The sequence below is a fragment of the Larimichthys crocea genome, chromosome X (assembly GCF_000972845.2).
Source record: "Larimichthys crocea isolate SSNF chromosome X, L_crocea_2.0, whole genome shotgun sequence".
NCBI classification, from domain to species: Eukaryota; Metazoa; Chordata; class Actinopteri; family Sciaenidae; genus Larimichthys; species Larimichthys crocea.
This window is the reverse complement of record NC_040020.1, coordinates 37,265,108-37,279,356: the sequence shown is the minus strand read 5'-3', so window position 1 is coordinate 37,279,356 and position 14,249 is coordinate 37,265,108. Positions and strand designations below refer to the sequence as shown.

General features: G+C 44.9%; 1 protein-coding gene across 1 annotated transcript in view; it reads right to left on the bottom strand.

Annotated features, from left to right (window-relative positions):
* The window catches only part of maml3 (mastermind-like transcriptional coactivator 3), a 100,407-nt gene that overhangs the window by 44,450 nt on the left and 41,708 nt on the right, over positions 1 to 14,249 (bottom strand). The window contains exons 2-3 of the mRNA XM_010736042.3: positions 6,421 to 7,164; positions 4,509 to 5,453 (exon numbers count right to left, since the gene is read on the bottom strand). Of these exons, the coding sequence (XP_010734344.2) occupies positions 4,509 to 5,453; positions 6,421 to 7,164 (1,689 nt within the window). The remainder of the gene's footprint in view (positions 1 to 4,508; positions 5,454 to 6,420; positions 7,165 to 14,249) is intronic.

Below are 14,249 nucleotides of genomic sequence, written 5' to 3'. Positions count from 1 at the left end.
TCCATAGAAGAGGGTGGAGAAAGGGATGAAAAAGAGGACAGAGGATTATGAGCGGGGCTTTGCCTCTGGAAGGAGAGAGGGGCGGTGAAGGTAGAGAGCAGGAGGGGCTTTAGCAGAGAGTGTGCACGCCTGTGGGTGTTTTTCAAAGCCTGTTTATTTGTGCGTGTGTGTACACGTGTGAGGGGGCTTCTGTCGTGACTCACAGGACTATTAGCACCGGCCCAGGTTCCTTGGTGCACTGCAGTCGGTGTGTGACATCGTGATCTTGCACATGCACGAGCACACACACACCTGTGCTTACACCCCCCACACACACACGGACACACACACACACACAGTCAAAACTCCCGCCTCAATTTATCAGGATGACAACAGAAGCCCTCCTCGGAGGCCAACACCTGTCAATCCATTCTCATCCAATCATCACTCAGATAACCCTGGAGACCCGCCCCTGTGCTACAAGCTTCACACAGCTGCACACACAATTGTGCAACAAGCCACATCCGTAACACACACACAAACACACACACACACACAGATTCAGACTGAGCACATCATCCTTCACACGCAGACACATCAACACACACACATCTTCCACAGACTCATGCATGAGCCTTTGCTCCCCCACTTGCTGCTTCCACTGAGACATCCACCACCGTGGCGACGGTAACCGCGACAACGGGCATAAATTAGCGTCATGGCGATATGCAAAGCGAGGGAGCAACAATTAAAGCTTGACTAACGAGCTTTTGAGGAGCGAGGCTGAAGTTTCCCCGAGCAGCTGCTAACTGGATTAGCCTACACACACACACACACACACACACACACAGAAACAGAGGGAGAGGATGCAGCACAGAGACAGTGATGTTTAAGCACCACCTGTGAGACAACACACACACAGAAAGCCAAAGGCTAATGTACACATACACTAATGCAGACAAAGAACACAGAAATCTAAACACAGCTAGTATCACTTCACCCAAACACAAACACCATTACCAAGGGTGTCTCATGGGATCGCAACACATCAGCACAAATTACTCCACAACAAGAAACACACATACACACAGGCCTTCATGTAAACCTTTACTTATCCTGCTGAGCTCTGACAGTCAGTCAACAGATTCAGCAGACACTGGCTTACCCTAAAAGGCCAGCCAAGGCTCTCTGTCTATGAACTGAACAACAAAGACGCTGTTAGAGAACAGAAAGTGTGAAATGATAAAAAAACGGCGCATATTCTCGAGCTAACAGGTTGACTAAAGCGGACAGGAATATTGTTACTGGATCATGAGAGCTCTGTGTGGCACGGCACACAGATGAGCGGGGATGAAAGTGTTGCTAATGCCGCCATTGGTTACTCAGGAAATATGCTGCAGCGGCCAGGCTGTTGAATATATCTAAGAGCAATAATTATATTAAACACCGCTCACCATCTATCTCCTCTTTGAAGGGAATGTCTGCTTAATGCCTCAGTCAGACCAAGCAATTAAAGATCTAATGTGTAATGGTGAGGGGGGGAGGCTCGGCTGTTCATTTCAGCTTCTAACGTTAGCGCCTCCTTGTTTGTTGCATTTGGCATATGTTATCATTATTTTCAACATTTCTCACCTTGACATACTGAAACATTTTGCAGCTTCTTGCCCAATGCGCCTACAATTTGGGCACAGATGGTCTGAAAACTAATATTAAAGAGCTGATTGCCAAGACCTCTTTTTAGGCTGACAAATGTTGCCAATTGCATTCAATCTAATACGACCCACCTCTGTAACGGTGCTTGTAATTAAGTTAGGTCGGTGTTAAACTCCTTTCCCATTAAAAGAGTGCTCGAGAGATTCAGTATTGCACTTCAATAAAGATGGGTGATTTATGAGAGACAAATGTGAAACTATATCACCGATATTAATGTAGCAGAAGATGATATCCTGACTTCAAGTCCTATATTGGATCAATCTCCAAAACACACTGGATCCACTGCAATTTGATAGTGCCTTCTTATTACAGTTCTCATGTGTGATCGTATGTCAGATTCAAGCTGCAACCTCTGTGGCTGTAAGTGCCAAAAACTGCAGTTCCTCAAACGTCCACTTGAGGCCAGCTACAGACTGAGCCCGTCTCCATAACCCTTAATGTTAAAATGTCCAACTTCACAGCAGAAATAAACATGTTTACAGCCTGGTACAAAAAACTGTTTTTGTCTCTATAGCTAATTTCTCCGTTCCTGACAACTGTACTGAGGGTGAATTTTGATACATCTCACCTGTTCAAATTATATTAAGGCTTAAAGATATGCATAATTAATAGCATAGCTGCTTTGACCTACAGGTGGGTGCTGTTACAGGTGTTTTTTTTGAGCAACTAGGCTTTATTCAGCCCGCCTCAGGTCTGCTGATGATTTACATCTTTGCCCTGTTTTGGATTAGCTAGAAGGTGGCGGACCCAGGACTGCCAAAATGGCCGCCACCAGAGCCACCACACTGAGCTTCACATTGGCTCTTCACAAACCTGTGGGTGACGCCACAGGATACGACATCCATGTTTTATACAGTCTATGTTGTAGTCTCCAAGCCAAGATGACTCTGATGACTTTACTATGACATCATCAGGGTTATTTTCTCAGACTTGACAAAGATCTTCCAGAGCCACATTAACATTATAAATCTGTTTTCAAGTAGTACTCCTCGTGACTAGGGAACTGATCTTGATGTGAGAAATCAGTGGACTTCCTCTTTAAGTGTCACCACTAGTTGTCCACATCCTGTAAATATTATGTAAAGCTCATCTGCAGCCGCCTCCACCCAAACAAATCATCACTATGACAAAATACTTGACTGCTAAATGACATTTGCTAATGTTGTTTAAGACCTGTGTGACTGTTCGCTGAAAATATGTGGGGCTGCGAGTGTTCTGCATTTCAGACACTCTAGTCTGCATTGCTCACTTATTTCTCTCTTTCCAGGCCCTTGACTTTCTTTTTAATATGCTCCATCTTCACTCTTCAATAAATCTCTCTCTGTTTCTGCATTTGCCTTTTTCCTTTAAGTCCTTCTTTTTCTTCTCTGCACATCCCTCTCCTCTCGGTCACCAGTTCTCCTCTGCTCACGCAAATAAACCCCCCCCCAAAATCTAACACACACAAACATACGTGTGCACGGACCCGCACTCACTCACTCACTCGTGCACACAAACACACAGCCCTCCAGGCAGCAGCCACAAAGGCCCCATATTAATAAATCTGCTCCTTTATTGGTGCTGAGTGTCTCTGGCAGAGGGAGAAAGACAGGGAGGAGAAGGGTAGGAAGGAGGAGGAGGAGGAGGACAGATGACGCAGAGATCACCGGAGGGGAGGTGGAGGAGGAGGAGGTGACTGACTGTAGCCATATCATGAACACAAGGGAGGCAGAGTGAGGGAGACAGAGAGATAAAGGTAGAGGGAGACAGCATTGACAAGTGCATCATCAACAAGCACACACACACACACACACACTTTGTATTGACGGTAATAAAATGGCCCTGAGATAATGAGAGACACCTTGAGAAGAAACATGAGTGTGAGCTTTCACTTGTGTAGGTGTTTATTTCTTAAAAAGTATAGTCCACCCACGCTTCCTTAACGTCCTCTGTCCGGTGGATTATTAAAGACACCTGGCTAAACCACTGGAGCGTTTCAGAGTGGGTTGTGCTGGTCGCTGGGCTCGGGAAACAAACTGCCCGAGGTGGGCTTTCGGTAATGACAGCAGCTAGCTTGGCTTAGTGGTCCAATCTCAGCCATCAGTCAGCTGTGACAGATTGGGGATATGAGCTAAGGAGCCGTTTAGCTTTGGTGTTTGGCGTGGTGCGTGAGTGCATGCACTTGTGTGTCTGGGGGAAGGAGGAGTGTGTGTGTGTGTGTGTGTGTGTGTGTGTGTGTGTGGGGGGGGGGCTATCAGTGCTGCTAGTGTTGCAGAGGCATCAATACACTCTCGACAGGCCATTTTCCTATGCCTATTCCCAGCCCTGGCTTGTTGCTGGGGCAACTACCGCCATTTTACCTTCCCTGGCTGCACCTCTGGAAGGTTTTATAAAACGGCAATCCATTTTCCGTAATCTGTCCTGGTCAACTGTTTAAATAAGCTTTTGTTTTAATTTCTTAATCTTTCCTAGTCCGTACTCTGTGTGCAAAAAGGAGTTCAAGTCATCTGTATATTTTATAGGAAACCTCCAGTGGTCAGTCAGCGTTTCAGATGACCCCCTTAAAAGATTGACAAGAATAACTGTAGGGTGTTTCGTTCTCCTCCTAAGGTCATGGGTTGAGGGTTCTGTAACACCACAACCCTAACACACGGCACTCATCTCCACAGTAACCACTCAATGTTTTCATCTCAGGAAAGACTCTGGAATCAGAGCTCAAGCTTACAGACCAACTTTCCCCCTGGAGGCAACAGCGTTGCCTACACATGAACCGCACCGATGCAACACAAACAACTCTGCCAAAGCACATTGACAAAAGATATTAATGGTTCCCTCACCTGTCCATGAGGCTGCATGGCGCTGTAGGGCATGTTCTGGTTCAACACTTTCTGCTTCATCAGCAACATCCTCTTCTGCTCTTCACTCAAGTGGGCTGTCTGTCCAGGGATTGGTCCCTGGGTCTGCCCTGGCCCGGCGCCCTGTCCGCCACCTCCTCCACCACCCATGTAAGGAGGCATCATGGGGTTCTTGACCTGATTGTTCCCTCCCATGGGTGGAGTCATCCTCTGGCCTATGTGATCAACCCCGCTGCCGCTGAAGTGACTCAGCGGTTTGGTGTTGTTATAGGACAACATGGCTGCTGTTTGCTGCTGCTGTTGCTGCTGTTGCTTGGACAGGGTGTTCTGGTTCATGCTGTTTGGCTGTTGCTGGCCCATCATGCCCATGTGGTTGTGAGGGAGGTAGTTGTTCATGGGGGCTTTGGGCCCATTGTTGGGGGCCATACCAGCCACTAGAGGGCCCTGTGGTGTGTTAAAGGCTTGCGGTGGGTACATCATGGGGCTGTTGGGTTTGTCTTGGTTAAAGGGACCAGAGTTATAGGGACTGGTTGGAGCGCCTGCAGGGGACCAGTTAGCTGCTTGTTGCTGCTGCTGCTTCTGCTGCAGCAGTTTAGCACGTTGCTGAGCCATTGCTTTTAGCTGCTCTGCTGGAGAGAGTTCAGGTGTCACTGGCCCTACAGGCTGACCTCCAGGAGCGACTACAGCCGCTCCGGGTCCTGTGCCCGCCTGATTCACCCCTGGGCCCGGGTTCATCATGTATCCATTCCCAGGCCTAGAGACTGCTTGCGTCTGAGCCTGTGTTGGGGTCTGAGGGGAGCGAGCCACGCAGTTGTGCAATGGGGAACCTGATGCCATGGCAACAGCTGGAGACTGCTGCAAAGGTTGCTGTGGAGGCGTTCCATTGGCAGTGGTGGCAAACTGAGGGCCTGACGATGATGGTCGGACCTAAGGAGAGGAGTCCAAACACAAAAAAAATCTCATACTTAATAGTTGAACGCAATGCCAGGAGTAGATTATCTTGACTGGAAACAACTAACCTGGATATTTACGAAGTTTAAAAATATGCCTATTAACACCTCTAAAGCTTTCCAATTAACACTTAGTCGCTTGTTCGTTAATCTATACAGAAACAGTCATGTAAAAATGAACATCTTGCCTGTACAGAGACCAAAATCTGTGCTCACCAATCGTGTCTGGGGGATATTACCCAAATTCATTTCTAGATATTTTTCTGTTGGACTATTTAGGAAGTGATGAGTGAAGTCGGTTCGCTAGAGCAAAGCTCTTGCAATGTCCACAACTTTTTAAATTTGCCTTGGAAGCCTTCTGTCTCAGACCAAAATGCCTCACAGCCAGCTCATAAACCTAGATTATAAAACCCAACACAGCCTGTAAGTGTGTTTGTTTCTTTGCTTGTTTCTTGTTCTGCACGTGTCACAGTCTCATTCATGAAACACCAAACTGAAGGACACACCCAATACTAACTCCACTGAACTGGAATCAATTTAAAACGTAGTTCAAATGAAGGAAGTAGATGAGAATGCAGAAATAATTGAAGAGATCCAAATTGATAAAAACCTTTCAGCGACTGTTCTTACTGGAATCCCTGCATCAGGAATAGATCAAATCTCTAATTTGTATCGTGCATGCAGATTATACACGGTTTACGATTTGTTGCTGTTATGACATGCTCATCTATTCGGTCTGTTACAACTAAAAGCAAATAGGCATTTAAATTGGTACTCAAAGTGAGTTACACGGCAACAAATGTACTGTAATTATGCCTTAGGAGAAAACATCAGACTGACAATATCAATGTGACTGAGTCACCTAAGCTGGTCACAGTTTAAGGCAGACATTGGGGTTAAATACCATTGCCTTAGGACATCATGTTGACCCTCTTAGTACTGACCTGTGGTGAGCCCATGGGGACCTGCGGGCCTCCCTGTGGAGGTTGAGGAGGAGGGGGCAGGGCTGCTGCTGGCGCTGCCCCTCCTCCAGGTGCTGTTGTATTCCCAGCTGCTTCCTGTGGGCCTGGTGTCTGATTGTTCGCTGGCCTCCCGAACTCTGCCTCTTTCTTGTCCTCAAAGTCCTCGTTGAAGAGGTCATGCATATCGTCCTCTGGCACAGTGTTGGCCAACTCGTCGATTAGCTCCTGCCACTCTTGGTCGTTGAGGTTGATGTCAGAGAACAGTTTGTTCTGATTGGACAGAGACTGGGGATCAGAAGACTCCATCCCACCTCCATCATCCAGTGGCTCCTGTTTCAGGTCTTTGAGGAGGCTGAAGCTGTCCTCCAGGTCCAGCGAGCCGTTCAGCTTCATGTCCGAGAGATGGCTGCCACCGTTCTTCCCCAGCTCATCTGATGCCTGGCCTACGTGGTTGCCATTGCTGTTTGTAGTGTTGTTTCCGGTGGAAGTGTTGGGCCCGCCCAGTATGGGCTTAATGTCCATTTGGTGATGCAGTGGCGAGATGGGTGGTACATTGTTGTTATTGTTGTTGTTAGGGAGACCTGTTAGTGAGTCCAAACCACCAGTGCCATCCTTCCGTACCCGTTTGGTGGTCGGTGAGTAGCTGCCTCCATCACAGATGCCGTTCTGTTCACCATTAAGGGGCGATCGTGCACTGTCCAGTTTCCTCTTTACAGTCTCCTGGAGCTGTAACAAACAGGAAAAACAAAAATGGATTAGGACTGGAGGAGGACCAGAAACAGGACTTTTCTGTGGTCTTCAGGGCGCTAAGAATGGAAACAGCATGCGATACCAAATCAATAAAGCAACAGGCTGCTTCCTCTCCACACAAATCAACAACTGTCATGAAAATGCAATAGGTGTGCCAAAAACCAAAATATCACCAAGACAAATCAATCGTACTTTCAGAGCAGATTCAAACTGGTTGAAATAATGATCATATAGTGATGAGTTCTGACTTTGAGCACACGTGCATGTGTGCACATTTTCTTAACCATGAAGTAAAACATGGGGCAGTGAAGCAGTGAGAAGACTAGCAGCCCTCTCCGAGAGCAGTCCCAGCAGACTGGACTCGAGGTTTTCTGAGGAGGGAAGGAAAGATCAAAAGAACGTCTCATTCCGTCTGTAGTGTTCTCCCCATCATTAGCATCAGCCAATGGGTGGATGAGCTTCCCCCGTCTAAACCCACACCCCATTCTTTGCCTTACAGTAAGCAGCCTCCACACAGTCCGCTTAACTCAACAGTCTCGCTGCCTCTGCAGACGAGATAACGACAGGGTGCTAACCAATGCTGGCTGGCAGTTAAGGTAATCACTATCATAGACCTGGATTGGAGAGGAGAGGAGGTATGAAGGGACAGTGGGCAGAAACTGAGACACGAGAGAGAAAAGATCAGAAAGCAAAGCCAACATGAGCGTCTTTATTTGGTCTTTTATCTGGGTTTAAGTACACAAGAGGTTTTCATCATCAGAAAAGATGGTTTTCAAAAACTCTCTAAACTCTAAATACATCTGAAAACAGAGTCTAAAAAAGCTGATAAAACTGTCAGCAGGGGGTTAGCTTTACAGTTAGCAGAACAATTCTGTTCGATTGATGATACAGGGCCCACAGTTCAATACAGTGATGATACTTTTACCAATGCTTGGCTGAAAATGATGAAGTATGGCAGAAAGGAAATTTGCTCCTCCTTGGGCAAAAAATATGAAGAAGAAACTCCGTCAGTGAGAATGTGTGGTGTTTTGAACAGCAGCAGCAATTTAGAGGCTCGCTGCATAACTAATATGTTGTTGCAGTCTTGCCTGAATAAAACATACATTTTTCAGCGGGCATGCAAACAAACTGTGTTTAGTCGTTTTGAGGGTTTCTGTGCAATTTCGCAGCAATCTCATAAACTCTCAATCTCAATTTTACCCCTAACTCCTGCTAATTTCAAACCCTAATGAAGTTGGCAGAGAAATAGTAGATGCTATTTAAATGACGGATGGGAAGCAGGGACCTCAATTATGAAAGGTTCCCAGGGTGCAAAATTTTGTGCTCTGACCCAATTCCAAACCAAAGTTTAGCATTCGTACAAAAAGACGATGATAGTGTTTAAAAGGTTGTATCTTTATTTTCATTATTTTGTTCCACGTGTATCTCAGAAAAAGTCAGATCAAAGAAGACAGTTTGATAGCAGATTAGGTGCTCACATAGGGCTAAATTGATTTTTTTTAGCTCATATTATATGTCAAAGAAAACCATCTTATTTTCAGTTTTCAAAGTGAAATTAAAGTGTAATATCACAAAAATCTAAGCGAGTTAAAACTAAATGAGTAATGCTCCCACAAAGAGGAAAAAACATGTTTTTACAGGGGAAATAGATGAGATGAGATTCTGAAAAATACATTTAATAGTTACCATCTAACAGAACCTTCTTAACCTGAAACCTCCCTCCAATCTCACTCCTCCCAGTTGATTTACATACACACATTAAACACAAACGCGTAGCCTCACAAATGCACGCCGATTGGAGCAGTTTGCAGGTTACATATACGGCACGAGCATCCTGCAGATCTACATTTCAAACAGTCTTCTGTGTGGAAAAAAAAAGAGGCGCTGAGAAGCTGTAAAATGTTTTGTAAAATCTACACCGCTCTCAGCTGTCACATGTGAAAGAGTAAAACACACAAACACACACGTGCACACACACAAAGGAAAGAAAGCACCGCTGATACATGTACACATGCACGCTTAGCTCTTTGTTATTCAGATGGAACAACAGACGAAAATATATTCAGATTGTATTCTGACCCTGAGGTGGACCCACTCAGGCTGGCAGATGCACGCACACGCACACACATACACACATACACACACACACACACACCACAACACAGAACACACAAATCATCCTTTTTTTTTACTTTCTTGGTCTATTGGTGTATGTATGTGTGTGTATGTGTGGTATATATGCTTGTGTGTGTGTGTGTGGGGTGGGGCTGTCAGGTTGACTCCCCCCTCTGTTCTCCAGTGTGACTGACAGTCAGCCTAATTATCTTTATGGCATGATAAACACTATTAGTATTGACAGCCAAATCTACAGTGTGTGTGTGTGTGTGTGTGTGTGAGACTTGAACTCTTATGTTTGTGTAACCATTAGAGGAACAACTGAGAAAAACACAGGAAAACACACATCTCCACTGTCACGACACGGCTTCATCAACTCTTGGTGTTTGTGTGTGTGGTCCTGCAATCAATGGGTTTAAATTATTCAGGCCTCCTGCATGTGGGTTCGGTTTTGTGTGCGTGTGTGTGTGTTTGTGCATGCATGTGTGTGTGTGTTACAGGCTTTCCCTAAATGCCAGTGACTCATGTTGATAATAACAGACTCGCCTTTCAAAGCCCACCTATAAAAACTCCCATAATTATCCAGGTGGTGTGAACTATAGCACCCTCCCACAGACACAGGATCATGCACACACACACACACACACACACACACACACACGCACACACACAGATTTTGCACACACAGCCACGGCAAAAAAAATAAAAACTATAAGCAGTTTAAGCTTCTTGATAAAGTCCTCAATATGAAGAGAAAAACAAAGACATGCAGACAGACGGAGGAAGATGGACCGCGGTTCTGTCGGCTCAGTGCTGTTATGAGTCAGCATGCCATAACCTGAGGGAACGCTGACAGAATGAATGACAAACCTGTGAGCCAGAAGAAAATACTTTGCATTTACTGTTGTTAATTCATCATTTGTTTCTTTTAACACAATTAGCAACCTAATTACACCTCTGAATTACAGCGATGTAACTGCCGCCAAGTGTGCTTTTATTCATTTGACGTTCACGGCAATGAAATCCCTGAAATTGAGAGAAGTGAGTGTTTTGCACGTGCGACGCAGAATCAGAGAAGAAGATATCAAGAGTCAGAGACAAAGAATTTTGAAGCAGTTTAATCAAGCTGGAGTGCTTAGCGAGAGGAGGGAGAAAAAAAAAAAAAAAAAGAGCAACGGAGTAAAAAAAAAAAGACGAGAGGATGTAAAAGAGCAAAGACAGGAGAGAGAAAAGGGAAGAGAGCGCTGCTTGTTTCCCCTCCTGCGTCTCTCTCTGTATTCTTTGACATAAACACCTGCTGACTGCTCCTCTGTCGGCTCCCACAACAGACAGAAAGAGAGAGAGAGGGAGAGAGAGAGAGACAATGACAAAGATACAGGGAGACAAAGGTAAGACACACACACACACGCACGCACACACACGAGGTGGAAGAAGGGATTTATTTGTCAGGCAGAAGGTCTTTTTCCTTTGAGTGCAGGAGCTACCAGAACACGAAGACGAAGAGGAGGAGAGAAGGTGAGGGAGAGACGAGGTAGATGGTGGAGGCTGGAGGAGGAGGGAGGAGGAGATAGGTGGCTTGATGGAAAGGCATAGCGCGCCAAATGACAGCGGGGAGCAAACGATGAGAGGGTGATCAGAGAGTGAGAGGGAGGGAGAGAGAGATGGAACCACTAAGGTGCTGTTGTTATAGCAACCTGCTGCTCTGGTGCTTTGTGCGCTGCATCCTCCTCCTCCTCCTCCTCCTTCCTCCTCCTCCTTTCGCTCACTTACTCCCTCTCTTTAAAGGTTGAGCATCATATCAAATTCAAACCAAAGTCTCAATATTAAAAGAACATGTCTGTGTCGGAACAGTTCCGCGACGCGGAGATCTGTTTTATGTTCCAAACTAAATGTGGAGGCGTCAGGCAGACATGCCTCTCAACATTTCATCTATAGGATTACACCTGTACAGACGCAGAAACACATCCTGTACTCCTGCTAATATTTATCGCAGGGGGTGCTGTACACATGATCAAAAAGTCACACAGCAGCCTTTGCAACATATTTCTCCATGATACGCAGCCCTTCTCCTCACCGCCACATTATCTCCTCGCTTTCTTTCTTCTCTCTGACTGCAGGGGACGGTCCTGCCAATAACAGGCAGGATGTGGCCATGTGACACACAAACACACGTTGAGTGACTACACGGTGATGACCGCCGTACAAGAGAAAGTGAGTTAACAACACACACACGGACAGACCAGACAGCCAGACGGATGTTGCACGCAGGAACTTTTTTTTTTTTAAGCATTCTTTGTCTTGAAACATCCTGCAATCCTGCTGTTTTTAGATATTTTTGTTTCATGTCAGGATGTCTGATCCACCAAATTCTTGCTGAGGATGAAGTCCAGAGCAGAAATGTTTTCGATCTTGATCCCAGCATTAGGGCTGCTCGATTATGGAAAAAATCAATATCACGATTATTTTGGCCAATATTGAAATCACGATTATTTAAATGATTAATTTTGAGTTTCACAATGCATTTATTCAGCATTTCTCTCTCTCTCAAAAAACACTTTTTTATTGATTCTTTATGCAAATTGAAAATATATTTTGGCTACAAATATGTACTTTACAGCTGTTTTGCAATGCATAAAGCATTAAATCAATAAAATAAATATAGGGAACATTAAATAGGGCATAGAAAAACATGTATCCAAAATAAACTATGGATCCAGCTGCTCTGTAAATTCTCTGTATTTATAGAACAAAATAAATATAATAATAAGCATTAATAAGCAATAAGCATCTTCTTGAAACCCTCACCCTCGACTGTATTAATGGGTTGCATATCTTTAGCTAAGAAATATCCAATGGCAGCTGTTAGGCCCCGTTTACACGTACACGGGTATTTTAAAAAACTGAGACATTTCCCTTCGTTTGTATCTTTTACACGCAAACGGTGAATTTGCCTCTGAAAACGAATCGAGTTTGAGGCAGCTGATGCGCCAAAAGTGCGACCAATGTTTACCTTTCACTATGACGATGATCATGGAAGCAAGCCGCACATAGGCTTGGTGTAGTTATGATGACGCTCGATGGCGTATTTATGCGGGTTGATGTAAACGAAAACTTTTTTGAAAACGATGCTATGTGCACGATGTTATTTTGGAAAACGGAGGGAGGAAATATTCGTTTCTCAACATACCGGCTATGTGTAAACGTAGGCTAACGTCTTGTGCCTCTCCGAACTTGTCGGATAAGGAGTCGTATTAAACAATGTGTCTGTGATCGATGACTGAGTTTGAGTTTGTGAGTGACTTTGTGCTTTTGTTTGAGATGGTTGAATACATTTGTAGTGTTACCAAGAGGAGCAGCTATTACCTTGTAGCAAATCTTGCACATTCTCGTCGGATTCTTCTCATTGGCTTTCAATCTCACTCACTATTTTTGAACACCAAACGACACACCTCCTCACTCTGCAGCTGCATGAGGGAGTATGGGCTCTCCTGTTAGTCAGCGGGGCCGCGTGAAATGGAATGTAATGCGCATGCGCATCTCTCAGAAATTGTGCAATGAAAAGTGGAAAATAAATCGTTTAAACTCGATTATATGATTTTTTAGATCGTTCGACAACAAAATTGAAATCGTGATCAGAATTAGATTAATTGCATAGCCCTACCCAGCATCACAAACTGAGCTTTTACACCAACAATAAAACCGACTGTAGGATACAAGTTTAGCAGAGCAGATAATCAGCTAATAGTGGCACGGTGACTATGATCAGACACAGGTAACACACAGCCGCAAATATCAGTTAGAATTGTCCAAATTTCATTTGGTGTTTTGGGTGCACTGTGTTGCTTATGAGTGTGTGTGTGTGTGTGTGTGCTTGTTCCTGGTCTGGGCCACTAGACTGTGAAATGAGTCAATTAAATCAAACAGGTATTAAATAAGTAATTGTGTGTGTGTGTGTGGTGTTGATGGGGGTTACGGCCAAATGCTCGGGCATGTATCCCCCTATTTTAAACCATAACCTGCCTTGTATGTAACCATGTGACCTGTGACCACAACATGTGACCACGAGACTGCGGTCCTTTTTTTAGCAGCTGTTAACTCGCTAAGGCTGCATTCACTGGATTCACTGAACGCAGGGCGAAAAACAGCGGGGAATTATCGGGAACTTTACTGGGAACTATTGGGAATTTATTCTGAGGGATTATTTCATCTGACAACATAGAATAAAACACAAAGGCACCAACGCCATCCTTCAGTTTCAGGTACCTCACTTGCTTAGTGGATGCATCCATGCAAGCTGCAGCATGACTACATGTCCCATGATCCTCATCTCCTCTATAGAAATGTCTCACAGTAACAAGATGCCTTCAATAACTTGAAGAAACAGGAGCAAGTGGCAATAAAGAGTCAGTGTTTGCTACAATATCTCACACTTTCTTCCTTTATTCTCCACATGTGACCAGAGGCGGAGTGAAGAAAGAGAGTCTGTCGCGTTTTAAAATGCCTCCACTTGTGTGAAGAGCTTTAATGATACACTGTCTTTAGATTCCTGCTCGAGTCGTTTCAGTGTAAAGAACTGGGAAGATACTGTACAAGGGTGAATGGAGAAGGTAAAACAGGCGGGAGTGTCAGAAAGGCTGTCCTTCATTTCAAGGACGCCGGTTCAAGCGCACGTCAGGAAGCATCCGTCGTGCTGAAGTGTCCTTGGGCAAGTCAGTGAAAAAACTCAGCAGAAGAGCCTCTCTATGAAAATGACCCCGACATAAAGGACTGGGTTGAAGAGATCTGGTTCTGACTGAAGGTTCAGACCTTGTAGAAATACTACATTTATTTGCTTTCTGGCTGAGAGTTGGATGAGCAGGTTGACAGCATCCTATAAATCTACAGCTGCTTAGCTTAGCATAAAGCTAGGAACAGGGAAGCGGCTAGCCCGTGTCTTTGTCTTCTTG